Genomic DNA, 24,345 nt, shown 5'->3' with positions numbered 1-24,345 from the left:
CTCGGGACAAAAATGTATGTGAAATGGTTTGATACAGGAATGTTATACTATGTGATTTTAGTGAATGTCACTTCTACAATATTTAAATTTTCCACCAGTTCCGTCCCCCGTACGTCCCAACGTCGCAGGGAGCGGAACCCAGAAGACAGATGCCGGCATCGGCCGGAGGAGATGGCCGGGGACACTGCAGGGGGACATCGCAGGACAAGGTAAGTGCAGATCCCGGAGCAACGCTGCAGTGTATTCCCGAGTGTAGCTTGGGTTACTGCTTGTGGTGCTGAAAACTTTACCCCGAGCTACACTCGGGAATACCGCCAGGGGGGGGTTAAGGTAAAATACCTTCCGTGTGTGGCTCCCCTGACCAGCCACCCCCCCCCCCCCCCATCCCAATCTAGCAATGTGCTCGAGAGCAGAGGCTCTCCTTTCTCAGAGCAGATTGATAGAAACGAGAGCCATTGCCGTCAACAAAATACTGTGATGTGGGAGACACACTGTGTGTCTATGGAGACAGGCAGCGTGTCTCAGGATCGAGTTCATGTTCCACGACAGGAAGCAGCTTTCTATGATGGAACACCAAGAAGAGAAGGGGCCAGGAGCAAAGATGTGAGACCTCAAAAGAGGAGGATCGAGGCTGCTCTGTGCATTGCACAGAAAAGGCAAGTATAACAGGTTTAAAAAAAAAAAAAAAAAAAAAAAACTTTACAAATCACTTACAGTTTCAAACAGGCCCTGGGAAAATTAGGAAACAATTGATCATGCCATAGTTACCTTGGCCAGTCTGCTCATCTGATCTTCAGATATGGAGCTGCTTGTCCTTCCTGGCGTCTTGGTTGGTTCTGATCCATCAGCTTCAATATTTGGCCAAACTTTCAAGTCATGCATTCCCTGCCGAAACATCCTGCAGCAACATAAAATAAAAAAAAATGATGGGTAAATTCAAAGCATTTCAGATGACAATAAGAATATAAAACAAAGAACATCTAGACTCAGAAACAAATGTAATATATTGCAGCTCAGAAGTCCAGAGATGTGGTGGCTGCATTCATTTTCTTTGACTTTTTGCGCCCTTATTTGTACCTGGTGTTCCTTCACGTAGGACTTCCTGTACCAGGGAGACAATGCTCACCGATTGTATGCAGGACCAGTTTAATCACTAAGCTGGGTACACACGGATCGAAATCTGGCAGGTTTAGCAGGATCCTGTCAAATGATGATGTGTGTAGCCCTCTTTGTTCAACAGAAGCTAATCAACAGACCAGTTTCCATCGCAGATAACACTGGAAAACCAGCAATCAGCCACTGCAGCCAATGGATGCAGCAGTGATCAGTGTATTTTGACAGAAAGGAAGGGGGGGGGGGGGGGGGGGGGAAGACGTCCCCACTATAAGAATACAATAGCTCAGCAGGGGAGAATCCTGCATCCACAACACTTGTGTGGACGCAGGGGTCTGAGTTTTGTGTCATTCAGTCCACTGGTTGAACGCAGATCTCACAGAGTGTACCCAGCTTCTCTCCAAAAGCAGGAGATGAGCACTCACAAAGAACGTAGGTGCATGAACAGAAAAACGGATTTAATAAAAGTAAAAGAAACAGGTTGCTACTCAATCAATACAATAAGGGGGAAAAAAAAAAAAAAAAAAAAAAAAAAACACACCTTGACCCAGTCTTCCTTCTGGGTTCGGGAGCTGTTGCCATCTGATTGGCCGAACCACGTTGTCACTCCCACAGCACAGCTCTCTCAATGGATGGCATGCCGTCCATTGAGAGCGCAAGTGCATGCGCCAGTAATGTCACCAGCACTTCTACAGTAAATATCTCCCAAACGGCGCACATTTAGGACATATTTACAGCACCTACAGGGAAGTCTTGTTAACCACTTGCCGACCGCAGATAGCAGAATGCAGACTTCACTGCGGCCAACCAGTTCAGGTAGGGTGTCATGACATCCTCCCAGAACGCACCCCTTGGCAATCTCCGTGATCGCTGTGTCCTACGGACACAGCAGATCACATGAGGTGGTAGAAGGCCAATCACAGTGGCCTTTTACCAATGATCAGCCGTGTCCAATGACACAGCAGATCACCGGTAAATGCACTTGCCGGTTATCGGCAGCTCTTTCCTCGCGCTGTCACAGCGGGAGGAAATGTACTGCAGATAACTGGCAATTGTCAGCTGAGGGATCGATACCGATCGGTACCAGTGTCCTGATGATCGGTAGCCAGCAGTGCCACCCACAAGCGTCCAGCAGTGCCGCCTCATCAATGCACATCAGTGAAGGCGAAAAATTACCGGTTTGCAAAATTTTATAATAGAAACAAAAGAAACAAATGCTCTTCAAAATGGTTTACTCTGTTTATAGCGCAAAAAATAAAAAAACACCCAGTGGCAAGTACATACCACAAAAAAAAAAAAAAAAAAAAAAAAAAAAAAAAAACTATTTGTGTGAAAAGAAAAAAAACGTAAAAATTTCATAAGGGTGCAGTGTTGCATGACCGCACAATTGTCACTCAAAAGTGCGACAGCGATGAAAACTGGCCTGGGCAGGAAGGGGGTATAAGTGGCAAGTGGTTAAAGGCTACCATTGTGCTATATGCTGGGTGTCCAGTGCACCCCTGTGCCTTTAAGGAGGGGTGGGCTCCCTCAGGCTCACCTGCCCTCAGCCTATCCTATACATGTGATTCTCCTATGGAGGCTCTCAAAGTTTAGAGTTAGGAACTGCAGAATACTGGGGTGCCGTGAAGAGGCTCTGCAGCTTACGCATGTATTTGTGAATGTGTGCAAACCCAACCCCGGTTTTTAACACATACTGTTGGACAGGACAATTCAGTTTGTTCACAAGCTGGACAGTAAGTCGAGCTGAAAATTTTTCCTCTTATTATTTGACATGCGTCACCCTTCCACGTGCTCCTTGCTGTGAAGGCCACTTATAAAATTGGGGAAGTGGCCATTTTTTTTGTCTTATCTATAGGTAAAAAGGTGCAAAATAGAGTTTACTTCCACTTTCATATTAAACTCAAAAAGCAAGATTTTTTTTTTTTTTTTAATCTAAATTTTAATACTTTAAACTGTGAAGTTTAAGCTGCTTATATTTGGTCTTTCCTGACCCCCACCCCATCAACATGCTAACAACATTTTTTTTCTTTTTGTAATTCTTTAGCGAATAACATTTAAATAAAATGTTTGCGGTTTCAATGGACACCTTACACCAAGTGATTACCCACATGCCACCCAGCCACTGTATAAATGTTAGGATGTCCGCCGCAGTCCCGCCATAAGTCGCTGATAGCCGCCATTATTAGTATAAAAAACAAAAAAAAAAAAAACTAAAAATCCCAGTATCTTTCCCGCCATTTGTAAACACTAACTTTCACGTAAATCAATTAATTTACACGTATTGGGTTTTTTTTTTTTTTAGCAAAGACATGTCGCAGAATGCATTTTGGCAGAAATGACTAAATTTGATTTTTACATTTTTTACTGGACATGTTTTATAGCAAAAAGTCCAAAATATTGTTTTTTTTTCCCTCAAAATTGTCAGCTTTTTTTTTTATAGCGCAAAAAAATAAAAACGCACAGGCGATCAAATACCACCGAAAGAAAGCTCAATTTGTGGGGGAAAAAAAAAAAAAAAAAAAAAAAAAAAAAAAGGATGTAAATTTCATTTATGTACCGTATTGCATGACCGCGCAATTGTCCATTAAACTAGCGCAGCGCTATATAGCAAAAAAATAAAAAAAAATAAAAAAGGAGGGTGTAAATTGCAGTATTTATACCATAGTTTGTAGACGCTATAACTTCCACACAAAGCAATCAATATACACTTATTGGGATTTTTTTTTTACCAAAAACATGGAGCAGAATACATTTTGGCCTAAATTTATAACCAACTTTGAGTTTACTATATATTTTTATAGCTGAAAGTAAAAAAAAAAATATTGTTTTTCTTCAAAATTTTTGGCCTTTTTTTGTTTATAGCGTGAAAAATAAAAAGCGCACAGGTGATCAAATACCACCGAAAGAAAGCTCTATTTGTGTGAAAAAAAGGACGTAAATTTAGTTTGGGTGCAGCATTGCATGACCGCGCAATTATCAGTTGAATTAGTGCAGCGTCGAGTAGCAAAAAGAGGCCTGGTCATTAAGGGGGGTAAATCCTCTGGAGGGCGAGTGGTTACATCTCTGCGCTCCTCTAGCTGGCTGGGGGAAGAAGTAGGCAGGCTGCTGTACGAAGTTTCCTGTAAACATACAGCACCTTACCTCAGTACTTCTTGAGAACCCCAGTCCTGATACAATCTGACTTGCTGCAACCTTTAATGTACATTTTGTAAACCATTTCAGTACAGGAAAGGAGTCTTTACAACTTTACAAGACTGCAGGAAAGGCTGGAGTTCAGTTTTAATCTACAGCTTTTTTTCTATTATCTTACCCGTATTTTCCAAACAGCGACACAGTTGTTCCTCCCACAGGGATGGCCTTCCCCGGTCCATATATATCCCATATAGTGAGCGCCACCTGAGCATTTCTGGGCAGGTCCGCGTATTTCACCGGCAGCTTCAGCCACTCGTTCCAGCTGAAAACAGCAACAAACATACCGTATAAGTCTACAATGTGATAACTAATGCAAATACAATACACCCGAAGGAAACAACCTGTGATCATCCAGTAAGTCAATGTGAAAAGACAAATCCCCCCCCCCATTCTGGCATGATATGCTAGAAGTTGTAGAACACAGCTGCTGAGGATAGAGAGGGACACCAGAATATCTGACATAAGACCAATCTACATTATATTGCCAAAAGCATTGGGACACCTCTCCAAATCATTGGATTCCGGTGTTCCAATCACCTCCATGGCCACAGGTGTATAAAATCAAGTCCCTAGGCCAGGGGCGGACTGACCATTTGGAAACTCAGGCACTGCCCGAGGGCCCGGGGTCAGTAGGGGGCCCCATAAGATGTCCCTGGTACCTTTTTCATAGGCTCTTTTGCATTTGGGAAAGGACACAGGGGCCCCATGATCCCCTATTGCCCAGGGGCCCCATGAGTTATCAGTCCGCCCCTGCCCTAGGCATGCAGACTGCTTCTACAAACATTGGTAAAAGAATGGGTCGCTCTCAGGAGCTCAGTGACTCCAAGCGTGGTCCCGTGATAGGTGGCCACCTGTGCAATAAGTCCATCCGTGACATTTCCTGGCTACTAAATATTCCACGCTCAACTGTTAGTGGGATTATAACAAAGTAGAAGCAACTGGGAACAACAACTCAGCCACCAAGTGGTAGGCCACGTAAAATGACAGGGCGGGGTCAGCGCACAGTGCGCAGAAGTCACCAACTGTCTGCAGAGTAAATGGCTAAAGACCTCCAAACTTGGTGTGGCCTTCAGATTATCACAACAGTGCGTAGAGAGCTTTATGGAATGGGTTTCCATGGCCAAGCAGCTGCATCCAAGCCTTACATCACCAAGTGCAATGCAAAGCGTTGGATGCCGTGGTGTAAAGCACGCCGCCACTGGACTCTAGAGCAGCGGAGAAGTGTTCTCTGGAGGGACGAACCACGCTTCTCTGTCTGGCAATCCGATGAGACTTATCTGGGTTTGGCAGTTGCCAGGAGAATGGTACTTGCCTGACTGCATTGTGCCAAGTTTAAAGTTTGGTGGAGGGGGGATTATGGTGTGGGGTTGTTTTTCAGGGGTTGGGCTTGGCCCCCTAGTTCCAGGGAAGGGAACTCTTAAGGTATCAGCATACCAAGACATTTTGGACAATTTCATGCTCCCAACTGTGTGGAAACAGTTTGGGGATGGCCCCTTCCTGTTCCAACATGACTGCGCACCAGTGCACATAGAAAGGTCCATAAAGACATGGAGGAGCCAGTTTGGGGTGGAGGAACTTGACTGGCCTGCACAGAGTCCTGACCTCAACCCCATAGAACACCTTTGGGATGAATTAGAGCGGAGACTGCGAGTCAGGCCTCCTCCCCCGACATCGGTGCCTGACCTGACAAATGTGCTTCTGGAAGAATGGTCCAACCTTCCCATAGACACCCTCCTAAACCTTGTGGACGGCCTTCCCAGAATTGAAGCCTTTATAGCTGCAAAGGGCGGGGCCAACCCAATATTGAACCCTACGGACTAAGACTGGGAGGCCATTGAAGTTCATGTGCATGTAAAGGAAAATGGAGAGGCCCAAGGACCCCGAGTATGGAGGAAGAATGGAGAGGCACACACTGCAAGATGCTTGAAGTCCAGTGTGAAGTTTCCACAGTCTGTGTTGATTTGGGGAGCCATGTCATCTGCTGGTGTTGGTCCACTGTGCTTCATTAAGTCCAGGGTCACCGCAGCCATCTACCAGGAGATTTTGGAGCACTTCATGCTTCCTTCCGCAGGCGAGCTTTATGGGGATGCTGACTTCATTTTCCAGCAGGACTTGGCACCTGCCCACACTGCCAAAAGCACCAAAACCTGGTTCAATGACTGTGAGATTACTGTGCTTGATTGGCCAGCAAACTCGCCTGACCTGAACCCCATAGAGAATCTATGGGGCATTGTCAAGAGAAAGATGACATGAGACCGAACAATGCAGAAGAGCTGAAGGCCGCTATTGAAGCATCCTGGTCTTCCATAACACCTCAGCAGTGCCACAGGCTGATAGCTTCCATGCCACGCCGCATTGAGGCAGTAATTGCTGCAAAAGGGGCCCAAACCAAGTACTGAGTACATATGCATGCTTCTGCTTTTCAGAGGTCCGATATTGTTCTATGTACAATCCGTGTTTTATTGATAGCATGGAATATTCTCATTTTCTGAGATTGAGAATTTGGGGATTTCATGAGCTGTAAGCCATAATCATCACAATGATGACAAATCACGGCTTGAACTATCTTGCTTTGCATGTAATGAGTCTCATTTTAAGTTGCATTACTGAAAAACTTTTGCACGATATTCTAATTTTTCGAGTTCCACCTGTATACTAGTTCATTCTTTGTATAGTATCCCCAAAAACAGTGTTAGCAGGATCAGCCCTGTTCTCTGCCAGCACTAGAGTTTAGCCCCTCCGCTGAAGATCTGTACCAACTGATTGTGGGCCAAGGCAATTTATACGCACAACAATAAATCGCCGCCCACACAAATTCAGCTCTTGCCAGACAAGTCGCATAGAAACCTATGAAGGTTTCTTAATTTAAAACCTTTTTGAGCCTAACCCTCAACATGGGCATTACAAAAAAAAGAACGAATTGCAGTCATATTGGTCCACAGACCTGGATTCATCGTTTGCCCATTATTATTATACAAGATTTATATAGCGCCAACAGTTAATGCAACGTTTTACAAAAATTAAGGTAGACAACCTTTTTTTTTTTAGCTGGTGGTCCGCTTTCATGTAAAAGCAATCCTAGTGGCAAATTAGCTGCTAAAACGTTTTTACAAGCAGCCCCCCCCCCCTTACTCCCACCTTTCACAGTTTTCTTGGGCTCTTCTGTCCCACAGGGGAATCCAAGAATGGAGCCGACAGTTCCGATGGCTGACTATAGAGCTGATCAGAGACCAGAATGGCTCCAAACATCTCTATGGTCCAAGAGAGCGGAAGCTGCGAGCATGTCATCATTTCCGTTTCGCTGGACTTTAACAGCGCCATTTGTAAATTGAGAAAGCATCTGATCACACCGATCTTGGGGAGATCAGATGATGTAAGGGCAGAGGATATATCTAGAGTCTAAGAAGCCAGATTTCTCCAAAAAAAAAAAAAAAAAATGAATACTCGTTAATGCCTATTGCAGTCACAGGGGATATTTACATTCCCTGTGATAGCAATAAAAGTGATAAAAATGTAAGAAGAAGGGAAAAAAAAAAAACCACACCCAAATTTGCAGGGATTTCCACAACAGGTCACAGATGGCAAAAATAAATCCTACAAGGGTTAGAACCCTCCCTTACGCGATCCAAAATGAAAACTTTTTGCCTTAAGTTTTACTTTAACAGTCAATCAAAATCCACTTCTCAGAGTTCAGCTTTAAAGGGGAAATTTACTTTCACAAAAAAAAGTTAAAAAAAAAAAAAAAAGTGAACGCCAAATATCTTGGCCACCATCAGCAGCCTGCTGCATATAGCAGCCATGATGCCCTGATCTACACTGGCTACCAGTGCAAGTATATTTGTAGTTCATCCTCCCCCCATCCCAGATTTTTTTTTTTTTTTTTTAAACACTTTCTGTGCCTTCTAGCCAGTCCAATGACGTCATGGCCGTTTACTGTTCGTTCGATGGCAGTGGCGGTGGGGGCTGGCATTCTTAGGGGGCTGACATGTGACACTGCTATGTTCTGAAGTACGGTCAGCCCAGCCTATGTGAGGATGTACCCCCTAGGGCAGCAGGTAAATGACAGACTAACCTCACTAGTTTTACATGTTTGGGCAGTGGGGGGGTTGGGGGTTCTAAAACTGACCAGGGGTTGTGTAATCTAGCCTGGTTTAGTAGTCAGTGCTTAGAGTTTCCTTAAAGTGGTTGTAAAGCATTACATATACCCAGTGAAGTGACTGGACTGCAGTCTTATCCTCTCTACATCCATTGAAAGTGCTGAATTTATAATGTCTGTCTAAATTCAGAAAAAGAAAGAAAAAAAAAAAAAAAGGGGGGGGGGGGGGTGGAGAGCTGAAATTACATACTGCAGAGCTCAGTGAGGAGATCTCTGGTAGCTGATTGGAAAGAAGGGACACACCCCCCTTCACACAACTCACAGGAACAGAGCTGAGGCTGTCAATATGATGGAGCTCCCTCCCGTCACCATTCTTTTCTTGGTGTCAGGAAAACATGTCTGATAGCAAAGGAATGAAGCAGCAGTGCTCTGGATAGAGGCAAGTGCACATTATAGATGGATATGCTCTGTTCATAGGTCATGTCTGAGGTTTACAACCACTTAATAAATACTAACAATAAATACACAGTAATTTAGAAGATCAAAGACTTACTTCCATCTGGTACTGAACGCTTTGTACGATGTTCTCATGGGCAGAGCCAATGGCTTTCCGTCGGCAAACACCTGGCAGGTGACGTAAAGGTCTGAGCATTGCTCCTGGTAGAGCCCGGAGAACTTCAGCATGGGGTCCTCCAGCACCGCCTTGTAGCTCTTCTGTTCTCTCTTACCCTCCAGACTTCCTCTGAAGGTACAAAACACACACAGAACATGAAGAAGCCGTGACCTTCCAAACCTGCCGCATCATTACGGACACAAACTGGAGCTTTGGGGAACAATTGAAATTCAAATAAAAGTTTCATCTGATTTGAGCCATCATATTATTTATTTATTTCAGGTACTTATATAGCACCATCAATGTACGCAGCACTTTACATATATATTGTACATTCACATCAGTCCCTAACCCTCAAGGGGCGTACAATCTAAGGTCCCTAACTCACATTCATACATACACATACTAGGGCCAAGTTAGACAGGAGCCAATTAACCTACCAGCATGTCTTTGGAGTGTGGGAGGAAACCGGAGCACCCGGAGAAAACCCACGCAGTCACAGGGAGAACATGCAAACTCCATGCAGGAGGCGCCATGGTCGGGAATCAAACCCATGACCCATTTAATGCAAGGCAGACGTGCCAACCACTAAAACCACTGTGCTGCCCCTTTGCATGTATTTGGATCAACCTAAAAGGGGAAATTGTTCTTTTGTTTTCTGGTTTCCCTCTCTAGATGCTGGTTTACAGCCCAGCCATCCTTTATATACATTGATCAGCCATAATATTATGACACCCCACTGAGGCATGGACTCCACTAGACATCGGAGTGCCCGTTCACATATTTGCAGGTTGAACCGCATCCAATCCGCATGACATGTGAAATAACATTGCTTCCTATGGTGCCTGTCCACATATGTTCTGTGCACTGGCAGCGCGGATTCATTGCGGTTGCAACCTGCACCTGAATTTCCGGTTCAGGTGCAGATTACAGGCTATTGACTTCTACGGGAACTGTGGGTGAACAAGAGAAGATCCTGAGCTAATCCTGTCCTGAACCTGATGTCAACCTGTAAAAAACTACTGTATCAACTAGCTGAGAAACCGGAGCTTCAATCTGCACTGCACATGTGTGAGTCAGCACTTTAACCACTTCCCCGTCCGGCCCATGTATATAAATGGCCAGAAGGGAGCAGTGCAGGGGCAGACACAGTGGAACACCGATTGCTGTACGGGAGCTGTGTGAAGTCCTGATCATGTGATCACCGATTGGCCAATCAGTGATCACATGAAGAGTGGTAAGCAAGATGTCACTTCTGACATTGCTTACTACGTGTGAAATCTAAATGATCACAGAGGTCACATGGTACAGGGCACCACAGCCTTGTACCATGTGACAAGCTGTGACCAATCACAGCTCACAGTATTTCTCAATGGCTGCTAAAATGCAGCCAGAGAGAAGGAGAAATTATTGCTTTTACAGCCTTTGTGGGTGTAAAAGCAATTAGTGTAAAATAAAAAAAATAAATAAAAAAAACCCCACACACCTCACCTTTATCACCCCCCCACTAGTATAGTGTATTTATGGTGACACTGTACTGCTAGGGTAGCAGTACGAAAAAAAAAAAAAAAAAAAAAAAAAAAAAAAAAAAGGTAGAAAAATTATAAATTTTTGGTTATAAACTAATTTGGGTTATTTTTTTTTTACTAAAGTTAACTGAATAAATTTTGGCCAATATTTATGAAGAAAGATTTGCAAAATTTTATAACAACAACATTTTAAAAAATGTTTGAGTTTTTCGTTTATATAGCAAAAAAAAAAAAAAAAATCCCAGTGGTGAATAAATACCACCACAATAAAGTTTTATCAGTCTCAAAAAAATACTAAAAAAAAATTCATATGGATACAGTGTTGCATGACAGCACAATTGTCAAAGTGTGATAGAAGTGAAAGCTGAAAATTGGCCTGGACTGGAAGGGGGTGAAAGTGTCCAGACTGGAAGTGGTTAAGGTATGCTGTGGTATCGGGCAACAAGCTTTCAGTAGCAGATCCTTAAATCTTGTAAGCTATGAGGTGAGGCCTCCATGGATCGGACTTGTTTTTCCAGCACATCCCACAGATGCTTGATTGCTTTAAGATCTGGAGAATTTGGAGGCCAAGTCAACACCTCATGTTTGTTGTTGTGATCCTTAAACAATTCTTGAATCCATCAGACCAGGCCACTTTCTTCCATTGCTCAGTTGCCCAGTTCTGATGCTCACGTGCCCATTGTAGGTACTCTTGACTGTGGACATGGGTCAGAATGGGCACCGTGACCAGTCTGTGGATACGCAGCCCCATGAAAAACAAACCGCAATGCCCGTGTGTTCTGACACCTTTCCATCAGAAGAAGCGTTAACTTTTTGCAGCGGTTTGAGCTAGTGGTGTACCGAAATGAAAATTTGGGTGCCGAAACAGAAACCGAAAATTCAAAATGCACTTGGCCGAAAACCGAAACCGAACTGCACAGTTTTTAAAAATGAATATATATTTTTTGGAAAAAAATACACCGATTAAAAAAACAATATATAACCCAATTGTTTTGTAAAATATGTAAAAGGATACTATGGCGAGTAAATAGATACCAAACAGGTCACACTTTAAAATTGCGCACGCTCGTGGAATGGCGTGAAACTGCGGTACTTAAAAATCTTCATGGGTGATGCTTTAAAACGTTCTGCAGGTTAGCAGTGTAAAGTTACAGAGGAGGTCTAGTGTGAGAATTATTGCTCTCGCTCTGACGTTCGTGGTGATACCTCATGTGTGGTTTGAACACCATTTACATACAGTTGCAAGAAAAAGTATGGGAACCCCTTGGGATTACGTGGAGTTTTGCATGAATTGGGCATAAAATGTGCTCTGAACATCATCTAAGTCACAACAATAGAAGAACAGTCTGCTGAACATAATACTACACAAACATTAGATGTTGCCATGGTTTAATTGCACATAACATGTAAACATTCACAGTGCAGGGAGGAAAAAGTATGTGAGGCCCTAGCTTAATGACTTCTCCCAGAGCTAATTGGAGCCAGGAGTGAGCCAACCTTGACTCCAATCAGTGTGATGATATTGGATGTGTTGCTGACAGCTGTCCTGCCCTTAAAAGACACACACCTGTTTTGGGTTTACTGGTTTCAAGAAGCACTGTCTGATGTGAACCATGCCGTGCAGAGAAGAGCTCTCAGAAGACCTACGATCAAGAATTGTTGACTTGCATGAAGCTGGAAAGGGTTACAAAAGTATCTCCAAAAGCCTTGATGTTCATGTGTCCACGGTAAGACAGACTGTCTACAAATGGAGAAAGTTTAGAACTGTTGCTACTCTCCCTAGGCGTGGTCGTCCTGTAAAAATGACTGCAAGAGCACAGCGCAGAATGCTGCATGAGGTAAAGAAGAATCCCAGAGTGTCAGCTAAAGACCTACAGAAATCTCTGGCACATGCTAACATTTTTGTTGACACATCTACAATAAGGAAAACATTAAACAAGAACGGAGTACATGGGAGGACACCACGGAGGAAGCCATTGCTGTCCAAAAAGAATATTGCAGCATGTTTGAAGTTTGCAAAAGAGCACCTGGATGTTCCACAGCACTACTGGCAAAATATACTGTGGACAGATGAAACCAAGATTGAGTTGTTTGGGAAGAACACACAACACTATGTGTGGAGAAAAAAAAAGGCACAGCACACCAACATCAAACCCTCATCCCCACTGTAAAACATGGCGGAGGGAGCATCATGGTTTGGGGCTGCTTTGCTGCCTCAGGGCCTGGACAGATTGTTGTCATTGATGGGAAGATGAATTCCAGAGTTTATCAAGACATTTTGCAGGAAAACGTACGACCATCTGTCCGCCAACTGAAGCTCCGCAGAGGATGGGTGATGCAACAGGACAATGACCCAAAGCATACAAGTAATTCAACAAAACAATGGCTGCAACAGCACAGAATACGCCTTCTGGAGTGGCCCAGTCAGAGTCCTGACCTCAACCCCATTGAAATGCTGTGGCATGACCTTAAGAGAGCGATTCACACCAGACATCCCAAGAATATTGCTACACTGAAACAGTTTTGTGAAGAGGAGTGGTCCAAAATGACTCCAGATCGTTGTGCAGGTCTGATCTGCAACTACAGGAAACGTTTGGTTGAGGTTATTGCTGCCAAAGGAGGGTCAACCAGTTATTAAGTCCAAAGGTTCACATACTTTTTCCTCCCTGCACTGTGAATTTTTACATGTTATGTGCAATTAAACCATGGCAGCATCTAATGTTTGTGTAGTATTATGTTCAGCAGACTGTGTTCTTCTATTGTTGTGACTTAGATGACATTCAGAGCACATTTTATGCCCAATTCATGCAAAACTCCACATAATCCCAAGGGGTTCACATACTTTTTCTTGCAACTGTATGTGGGCATGGTCTATGTATGCGTTCACCACTATGTGCACACGGGGGGATGGGGGCACTTTAACCTCCCTAGCGGTCCGATTATGTCCATATTTCTGTGCTCAAAGCGGTACATTTTTTTGCATGGAAATATGTACCGTATTTTCCGGCGTATAAGGCGACTGGGTGTATAAGACGACCCCCTAATTTTCCAGTTATAATATAGGTTTTGGGCTATACTCGCCGTATAAGACTACCCCCCTTCCGAGGCAACACCATTTAAAACCATACAGTATACCGCGCTGAGCCAAGCTGGCTCAAAACAAATGTTCCTATGAGAGATGAATCTGTCAGCCCGCTGGATGTGCGGTATATACAGTATACCGAGCCAAGCGGTTTCAAAATGTACCGGTACGTCCCTACTGTAATCAGCCCGCTGGATGCGTGTATGTACGGTAGCTGAGGCTACATACAGTATACACTGGGCCAATCACGGCGAGCGATGTATTCTACTAATGAATACAAAGCCTGCTCAGATTGGCCGAGTCAGAGAGGTGGGCTGGTGATGTCACAACCTCAGCCAATCCGAGCAGGCTTTGTATTCATTAGTAGAATACATCGCTCGCCGTGATTGGCCCAGTGTATACTGTATGTAGCCTCAGCTACTGTACATACACGCATCCAGCGGGCTGATTACAGTAGGGACGTACCGGTACATTTTGAAACCGCTTGGCTCAGTATACTGTATATACCGCACATCCAGCGGGCTGACAGATTCATCTCTCATAGGGACATTTGTTTTGAGCCAGCTTGGCTCAGCGCGGTATACTGTATGTACATTACTGCACATCCAGCGGGCTTGACCCAAACAAACTCAAGGTTCACATTTTATACTCCGCGTATAAGACCACCCCCAATTTTTGGGGTATATTTTTAAGTATAAAAAGTAGTCTTATACGCCAGAAAATACTGTAATTTTTTATTGTAGGCTGTAATTTTTAGAAAACTCACTGAAATCTGTCCAAACAAGAGTCTAGTAAACATCCCGGGTATGATAAATTTTGAAACACGAAATCATAAATTATAATATAATAAATCATAAAAAAATAATAATATAATAATAATAAATTTAATTCAATATTATAATCAAACCAAAAACACTGAAATGTGAAATATAGCGCCAAGTTCGCACATCACTGAGCAAAGTCACAGAATCGTTTTCAGTGTCTGATGAGGAATTTCCCCCACGAATCATTATCACTCAATTCTGCAAGTGGTTCTGATTTACTATCGCTGTTCTCTAGCCGGTCTAAAACCGCGTCTGACCTAAAGGGACGCTTTTTGGACGCCATGGACGTTTCTCAGTTTCCAGGCAGAAAGAACAGTAAAAATGCAGGCAGGGCGCCGGACAAAGCACTCGGGACAAAATATATGTGAAATAGTTTGATACAGGAATGTTATACTATGTGATTTTAGTGTATTTACTGAATGTCACTTTTTGTTATTTTCAAATTTCCCGCCAGTTCTATCCCCCGTACGTCCCGACGTCGCAGAGACCGGAACCCAGATGACAGATGCCGGCATCGGCCGGAGGACATTACAGGGGACACTGCAGGGGGGACATCGCGGGAGCGCAGGACAAGGTAAGTGAACAAATCCCAGAGCAGTGCCACATGGTAAGCCTGAGTGTAGCTCGGAGTTACCGCTTGTGGTACTGAAACTTTAACCCGAGCTACACTCGGGAATACCTCCAGGGGGGTTAAGCTTTTAAAAAAAAAAAAAAAAAAAAAGTATAGAATTGTTTTTTTTATTTTTGCACTGTCCTTTTAAAAAAAAATTGTAATCTTATTCTTATCACAAGAAATGCATGCATCCCTTGTGACAGAAATAATTAGTGACAGGTCCTCTTTATGCAGAGATATGGGGTCAATAAGACCCCACATCTCTCCTCTGCAATGTAAAGAATTGGATCAGAAGAAAAAAAAAAAAAAAACATCGCTCTGGTCCTCCAAGGGCATAGAGATGTGTGGCGGCCATCTCTCCTCTCATCTCTATGCCCAATGTTGGGATCGATGGTTTCTCAGAAAAGACTGAACTACCGGGCAACGGCCGGCGACATTTTTTTGGCACCTGTATCGGTGCTTTTTTTTTCATTTCGGCCAACAGCCGAAAGGGGTGTTTTTGGCCGAAATGTTTCAGCCACCGGAATTTCGGTGCCTCCATAGTTTGAGCTGCAGTAGCCCTTCTATTGGATCAGACTACACAGACCAGCCTTTGCTCCCTACGTGTACCCATGAGCCTTGCCCCACCCATGAGCCTTGCCCCACCCATGAGCCTTGCCCCACCCATGAGCCTTGCCCCACCCATGAGCCTTGCCCCACCCATGAGCCTGTAGTCTGTGCACCGGTTTTCCTTCCTTGGACCACTGCAGACTGTGAACCTTTACACTCTGGCCCTTGTCAAAGCTCCCAATCAGAATCAACTATTTTTAAATAGTAAATTGAAGGTTTATCAGATCTACTTATTTTAACCTTTTTCTTACATTTCCAGTTGCTTCCTGGTTTCCATGCCTAGGCAAATGAGGTCATACTTCCCGGGTGTCTTCAGGAGGAGGGAGAGGATTTCTCAGCTAAGCACACCCTCCTGCCTGCATGCCTGAGCCAAGAGCAGATGGATTCCAGGAAGTACATTCTACACAAATCATTTGCCCTTCCTCAAAAAGGACACTGCCAGAAATGATAGGAGGCGTTTTTTAAAAGTGATTTCTAGATAAAGAATGGAGACATTGATGGATGGATGGATGGATGCTATAAATATTAAAAATGAATTAAAGAAGGTTTTGTTTCTTTGTGGTGCTCAGATACAGTGTAGTTCCACTTTACGCTTCCCGTCTACTTCAGGCGCAACATGTTCACTTGCTGCCCAATCTATCCAGCCCACTTCCAGGTTCCCTGTACGATAATCAATGTCATTCACTTCCCCTGTCATTGGTCATAATGTTATGGCCGATTGGTGTATATTCATCCTTTAGATGTATGAGCCGGAATATTCCGCCTCGGCATTGATCTCTATTATTATTCAGGATTTATGGAGCCAACAGTTTGCTCAGCTCTGTACAAGATAAAGGGAGTCAGTGTCTTCATATAACTCCAGACCAGAGGGTTAGGAGATCCCTCCCTATGAACAGTGCGGGTACAGGGAGGGAGACGGGGGGCGAGGTGCAGTCTGGCAATCACAACTCAGTTGCACACCAATATAAAAGCAATCATTGCCGGGGGGGAATCCCAGGTATGGGAGGGGCGGGACCAACCCCAGGTATGGGGGGGGATCAATCCCAGGTATTGGGGGGGGGGGAAGACAGGAGGGGAAGGGCTGCCCTAGGTATGGAGGGGCGGTTGCCCTAAGTACGAAGGGGGGCTGCCCTAGGTCCGGGGGTTTGGGAAGGGCTGCCCTAGATATGGGGGGGGGGGCTAGTCTAATATAATCCCAGGCATGGAGGGGGGGTACAGGGGGGTATTCCCATATAATCCCAGGCATGGGGGGGAATAATCCTCATATAATCCCAGGCATGGAGGGGGGGGAATAATCCTCATATAATCCCAGGCATGGAGGGGGGGGAGAATAATCCTCATATAATCCCAGGCATGGAGGGGGGGAGAATAATCCTCATAATCCCAGGCATGGAGGGGGGAGGAATAATCCTCATAGAATCCCAGGCATGGAGGGAGGGGGGGGATATTCTCATATAATCCCAGGCATGGAGGGAGGGGGGGGATATTCTCATATAATCCCAGGCATGGAGGGAGGGGGGGGGATATTCTCATATAATCCCAGGCATGGAGGGAGGGGGGGGATATTCTCATATAATCCCAGGCATGGAGGGAGGGGGGGATATTCTCATATAATCCCAGGCATGGAGGGAGGGGGGGGATATTCTCATATAATCCCAGGCATGGAGGGGGGGGGGGATTTACTGTCATATAGTCCCAGGCATGGAGGGGGGGGGATTTACTGTCATATAGTCCCAGGCATGGAGGGAGGGGGGATTTACTGTCATATAATCCCAGGCATGGAGGGAGGGGGGTTTACTGTCATATAATCCCAGGCATGGAGGGGGGGGGTTTACTGTCATATAATCCCAGGCATGGAGGGGGGGGGTTTACTGTCATAATCCCAGGCATGGAGGGGGGGGGGTTTACTGTCATAATCCCAGGCATGGAGGGGGGGGGTTTACTGTCATAATCCCAGGCATGGAGGGGGGGTTTACTGTCATAATCCCAGGCATGGAGGGGGGGTTTACTGTCATAATCCCAGGCATGGAGGGGGGGGATATTCTCATATAATCCCAGGCATGGAGGGAGGGGGGGATATTCTCATATAATCCCAGGCATGGAGGGAGGGGGGGATATTCTCATATAATCCCAGGCATGGAGGGAGGGGGGGATATTCTCATATAATCCCAGGCATGGAGGGAGGGGGGGATATTCTCATATAATCCCAGGCATGGAGGGAGGGGGGGATATTCTCATATAATCCCAGGCATGGAGGGAGGGGGGGATATTCTCATATAATCCCAGGCATGGAGGGAGGGGGGGATATTCTCATATAATCCCAGGCATGGAGGGAGGGGGGGGGATATTCTCATATAATCCCAGGCATGGAGGGAGGGGGGGGGATATTCTCATATAATCCCAGGCATGGAGGGAGGGGGGGGGGATATTCTCATATAATCCCAGGCATGGAGGGAGGGGGGGGGATATTCTCATATAATCCCAGGCATGGAGGGAGGGGGGGGGGATATTCTCATATAATCCCAGGCATGGAGGGAGGGGGGGGGGATATTCTCATATAATCCCAGGCATGGAGGGAGGGGGGGGATATTCTCATATAATCCCAGGCATGGAGGGAGGGGGGGGATATTCTCATATAATCCCAGGCATGGAGGGAGGGGGGGGATATTCTCATATAATCCCAGGCATGGAGGGAGGGGGGGGATATTCTCATATAATCCCAGGCATGGAGGGAGGGGGGGGATATTCTCATATAATCCCAGGCATGGAGGGGGGGGGGGTTACTGTCATATAGTCCCAGGCATGGAGGGGGGGGTTACTGTCATATAGCCCCAGGCATGGAGGGGGGGGGGTTACTGTCATATAGCCCCAGGCATGGAGGGGGGGGGTTACTGTCATATAGCCCCAGGCATGGAGGGGGGGGGGTTACTGTCATATAGCCCCAGGCATGGAGGGGGGGGGGTTACTGTCATATAGCCCCAGGCATGGAGGGGGGGGGGGGTTACTGTCATATAGCCCCAGGCATGGAGGGGGGGGGGTTACTGTCATATAGCCCCAGGCATGGAGGGGGGGGGTTACTGTCATATAATCCCAGGCATGGAGGGGGGGGGGTTACTGTCATATAGCCCCAGGCATGGAGGGGGGGGGTTTACTGTCATATAGCCCCAGGCATGGAGGGGGGGGGGGGGGGTTACTGTCATATAGCCCCAGGCATGGAGGGGGGGGGGGTTACTGTCATATAATCCCAGGCATGGAGGGGGGGGGGTTACTGTCATATAATCCCAGGCATGGAGGGGGGGGTTACTGTTATATAATCCCAGGCATGGAGGGGGGGGGTTACTGTCATATAATCCCAGGCATGGAGGGGGGGGGTTACTGTCATAATCCCAGGCATGGAGGGGGGGGGTTACTGTCATATAATCCCAGACAAGGATGGGGGGGGTTACTGCCATAATCCCAGACAAGGATGGGGGGGTACAGGAGGGGGTATTCTCACATAATCCCAGACATGGAGGGGGGGTACAGGAGGGGGTATTCTCACATAATCCCAGACATGGAGGGGGGGTACAGGAGGGGGTATTCTCATATAACACCAGACATGGAGGGGGGGGTACAGGAGGGGGTATTCTAAATCCCAGGCATGGAGGGGGGGTACAGGAGGGGATATTCGCATATTATCCCAGACATGTGGGGGGGAGGGGGGTCTCTCGCTCACATCTTGAGCTGCACACTGATGTCCAGGTCACAGCTGTACACATAGTAGAAGCGGTCCGCCTCCCCCATGGCGTCCTCGGTGAGCTCCTCGGCTTCCTCCGGACAGGAAACAACAGGCAGCTCGGAATCCGACTCGACCCGGCAGCTGTCTGTGATTGGCGGGTCCAGCACCGGCTCTTCCGGGAGTCCTCCTGTCGCCATGACAACAGCTGCAGCGTGCTTGTCAGCTGACTTATCACCACGCCCGGAAGAGCTGCTCTTATCACGTGACACTGAGTGGTTGGCGCCTTCCCTTTGTGAAGGGTGAGCCGCCATGTTGTGGTTGGCCCATTGAAGACCTCCGCTCCATCATTCCATATCCCAGTTATGTCGGAAGGTCATGTTACTGAGATATAATAATAATGTTATATGACATGATATGAGAGGTTTCATGAATGGAGAGTCCTCAGTCAGTACACACAGCAATGGAGGGCTCCCCTCCCCCATCCTAGGGTTGCCACCTCAGCCCTGTAAACCCGAGCGCTGATCGTTACACACATCTGAGGACAATTTCATGCAGACAAGGCACAAAGTCAATTTAATTACCACCGTAACCCCTTGTACTCCACAGGATTTCCCCCCTCCTTCCTGACCAGGCCATTTTTTGCGATACGGCGCTGCGTTACTTTGACAATTGCGTGGTCATGCAACGCTGCACCCAAATGAAATGTATATCCATTTTCCCCACAAATGCAGCTTTTTTCGGTGGTATTTGATCTCTCTGTTTTTTATTTTTTACACTATAAACAAAAAAAGACCAACAATTTTGAAAAAAAAACTTTTTTTTTACTTTTTGCTATTAAACATGTCCAGTACAAATATTAAAAAAATCAAATTTCGTCAGAAATTTAGGCCAAAATGTATTCTGCAACATGTCTTTAGTAAAAAGAACCCCAATACGTGTAAATTAATTGGTTTACGTGAAAGTTATAGCGTTTACAAATGGCGGTATAGATACTTGGATTTTTTTTATACAAGTAATGGCGGCGATCAGCGACTTATAGCAGGACTGTGGCGGACATTCTGACACTGGGAGGGAACTGACTAACTGCCACTGACATCCCCAGTGACACCAATACAGTGATCATAGCTAATAAAAAGCACTGACACTGTACTAATAGCACTGGGCAGGAAGGGGTTACCATCTGCGGTGATCAAAGGGTTAACTGTGTGTGTTACTAGGGAGACATGCTGCTGTGTAGCAAGATACACAGCAGCATGTCCTTGCTGGCAGGAGAGACCTGTGTTGTTTACATACACATCTCTCCCCTCTCAGCCCTACCAAGGATCACCAAGTCCCAGCCGGAAACCACCAGCTCAGACCCAATGATTGACATCCCGATCAGCCAATAGCGGCGCAGGTAGGGCACGCGCATGCGCGGCCCCTACCCGGAAATGCAAATCCCATACAGTTGTGACCAAAATTATTCAACCCCCAATGCTGTAAAGGGGTTTAGGGACTATAGTGTACATTTGGAATTGTATTCAGAATCAAATCCTACAAGGACGTTGTAACTACCCAAATGCAACTAAAATGACATCAATTGTTTATGTAATACAGTAGTAAATGGTTCTTATGTGGTTTCTTCATTGCCACAATTATTCAACCCCTTAAAGACTACCACTCTGAAGAACAGAGGTTCATACAGGTGCTTTCCATCAGGTATTGAAAACACCTGTGGATGTCACCGAGCAGCAATCAAGCATAATAAGCACCAATTAGGCAGCTTTAAAATGACTGTGATACTCAGCTCCTTCTAGACATTTACTGGTGTGGTTACAAACATGGTGAAGGCAAGAGAATGGTCCAGGAAGACAAGAGAAGAGGTGATTTCTCTTCACAGGAAGGGCAATGGCTATAAGAAGATTGCAAAGATGTTAAACATACCAAGAGACACCTTAGGAAGCATCATTCGCAAATTCAAGGCAAAGGGCACTGTTGAAACGCTACCTGGTCGTGGCAGAAAGAAGATGCTGACTTCGACTGCTGTGCGCTACCTGAAGCGTAGAGTGGAGAGAAGTCCCCGTGTGACTGCTGAGGAACTGAGAAAAGATTTGTCAGATGTGGGTACAGAAGTTTCAGCCCAGACAATAAGACGCACACTGCGTAATGAAGGCCTCCGTGCCAGAACTCCCAGGCGTACCCCCTTGCTGTCTCCAAAGAATAAGAAGAGTCGACTGCAGTATGCCAAAAGCCATGTGGACAAACCACAAAAGTTGTGGGATAGTGTTCTGTGGACTGATGAAACAAAATTAGAACTGTTTGGGCCCATGGATCAACGCTATGTTTGGAGGAGGAAGAACAAGGCCTATGATGAAAAGAACACCTTGCCTACTGTGAAGCATGGTGGAGGGTCAATCATGCTTTGGGGCTGTTTTGCTTCTGCAGGTACAGGGAAGCTTCAGCGTGTGCAAGGTACCATGAATTCTCTTCAGTACCAGGAGATATTGGATGGAAACGTGATGCAGTCCGTCACACACCTGAGGCTTGGGAGACGTTGGACCTTTCAACAGGACAATGATCCCAAGCATACCTCCAAGTCCACTAGAGCATGGTTGCAGAGGAAAGGCTGGAACATTTTGGAGTGGCCATCGCAGTCACCAGACTTAAATCCGATTGAGAACCTCTGGTGGGACTTAAAGAAAGCAGTTGCAGTGCGCAAGCCTAAGAATGTGACTGAACTGGAGGCCTTTGCCCATGAAGAATGGGCGAAGATACCCGTAGATCGCTGCAAGACACTTGTGTCAAGCTATGCTTCACGTTTAAAAGCTGTTATAACTGTAAAAGGATGCTGTACTAAGTACTAAGATTGAATGTCACTTGGGGGTTGAATAAAACTGATAATGCTGTGAGCACAGAAAAGACATTTGTGGTTATTTCATTATAACTGTTATGTTATATTTGTCTGACCTACAAGTGCCTCTTTAATGTAAATGTAAGCAAGATGACTGAATGATCAAAAGCAATGTCAAACTGGCCAAAACACTCAATTTCAGTGGGGGTTGAATAATTTTGGTCACAACTGTATATACATATGATTTTGGCAGCCCTGCCATGCTGTAGCCCTGTACTTCTGCTATAGGGTGGGGGGCAAGTGGTTAACCAGCCACAGAAGCTGTGTGAATAATATGTGTTGGGGTTTAAAGGGACGAGGCGGCACCCCTCCCCCACTCCCCACACGCGGCTTCCATTCTCAGAGAAGCTTTAACAATTTAAAAGAATCCAAAACCTCGTTGTCAATCTTTTTAAATCTGCAGATTTTACTAGACTAAGCCCTGGGCATCCTGTCACAAAGGCCCTTCCTGTTACAGGGGTGACAACACCCAGTCCCTGTCTGCCAATTGCTCTCCTGTGTTGTCACCCTGCCACACGGCTTCCTATGGTGACCACAAGCAGCTGTTTCCACCCAATATAGACAGATATGTTCCACTGTTGTCACCATCAGTAACCCCGCCCTGAGAAATGGCGTGCAGTATATATACAAGTAGGGTTGCCACCTCATCCCTTTAAACCCGAACACATTAATTACACAGGTTCTGAGGCTGAGTTAATGCAGATAAGGCACTAAGTGAGTTTTATTACCACCTTATCAGCCACAGAACCTGTGTAAATAATACGTGTTTGATTTTAAAGGGATGAGGTGGCAACCCTATATATGAGGCGGGATCAAAAAAGTTTTGAGGTTTTGTAACACACCAACAGATGGCAGCACAAGGCTGAATGCACAGTCACAGGGAACACCGACCTTCACAAGTCAGTGTGCCAATTGTCATCGTCCTATGTACATCGGGAGCTGTGCAACTGGCGCTGTTCTATGTGTGTTATCACATGTAATGCCCCTCTAGATAGCCAGGGGGAGCTAGATAGGTTTTTATTAGAGGGAAAGGCTAGATAGCAGCATGGGCATGAGTCAATCAGGGTAACTTTAGGTCAGGGCTGCGGGCTCTACAAATCAGTTCCCTGATACCTCCCCCTGATCTAGAGATTTGGAGAAGTCTCTGAAACTCAGTGGGCGGAGGTGAGGAGGGGCTGGCCTGCACACTAAGGGACTCTGGCCAATCCCCAAGCAGGAGGCTAGGCATGGGGCCAGGGCAGCCTTTAAGTGTGACAGAGCCTGCTCAGCAGCAGGAGAGTTCTGGTGGAAGATGAAAGCGGTTGTAAAGGCTCAATGCATTCCATGCATGAAGATAAAAAACATTCTCTGTTCAGCAGCTCCCCCAGCCCCCTCCCCCCAATACTCACCTAAGCCCCCACTAGATCCTGTGATGTCCACTGGAGTCTCGGCATTCATAGGACTCCCTCTCATTGGTCGAGACAGCAGAGGGAGCCATTGGCTCCTGCTGCTGTCAATCGTATCCAGTGAGCCAATGAGAAGCGAGAGGGGGTGGGGCCATGCCACAGCTCCATGTGTGAACGGACACAAAGAGCAGCAGGTGCCCCCATAGCAAGCTGCTTGTTGTTGGGGCACCCCACCAGGAGGGAGGGGCCAGGAGCTCCAGCGAGGGGAGCCAAGAAGAGGAGGATCCAGACTGCTCTGTGCAAAACCACTGCAGAGAGCAGGTAAGTATGATGTGTTTGTTATTTTTTTTAATTTAAGCCTTTAATATCATTTGAGCTGAGAGGCTGGGACGCAGGAGCCTGGGGGGGGGGGAGGGGGGTATGGGCAAGGTGGGAAGTGGCCTACCTCCAGGCTAAGGCTGGAAGGGAGGATCTCTCAACCTCAGCAGTCCCATGAGAGAGGACCACCTGTGCAGCGGGGTAGGTAGCAGCCAGAGGGCCTGAAGACAGCCACCAACCCAACAAGCTCACAGGAAGAGGAGAGTGAGGACTCTCAAACACCCCCTGAGCCTGATAAGGCGAAAGGGCATTCGGGTGGCAAACCTGACTAGCCCCCATCTGGGACTGTTTGATCTACCCATA

General features: G+C 46.1%; 1 protein-coding gene across 1 annotated transcript; it reads right to left on the bottom strand.

Annotated features, from left to right (window-relative positions):
• Nucleotides 1–753: 753 nt before the first annotated feature.
• On the bottom strand, nt 754–19,700 carry LOC149438517 (phosphatidylinositol 3-kinase catalytic subunit type 3-like). Its single transcript, XM_089659766.1, has 4 exons — nt 19,387–19,700; nt 8,955–9,143; nt 4,424–4,567; nt 754–898 (listed from the first exon to the last, which is right to left on the bottom strand). Exons 1-4 carry the CDS (start codon nt 19,698–19,700, stop codon nt 754–756), a joined length of 792 nt encoding a protein of 263 aa, XP_089515892.1.
• Between the last annotated feature and the right edge of the window lie 4,645 nt (nt 19,701–24,345).

Source organism: Staurois parvus, unplaced genomic scaffold (assembly GCF_062004578.1).
Source record: "Staurois parvus isolate SC_StPar_1 unplaced genomic scaffold, SC_StPar_1.0 ptg001184l, whole genome shotgun sequence".
NCBI classification, from domain to species: Eukaryota; Metazoa; Chordata; class Amphibia; order Anura; family Ranidae; genus Staurois; species Staurois parvus.
The sequence above is the reverse complement of the archived record's forward strand: the minus strand, read 5'-3'. Positions and strand labels throughout refer to the sequence as shown.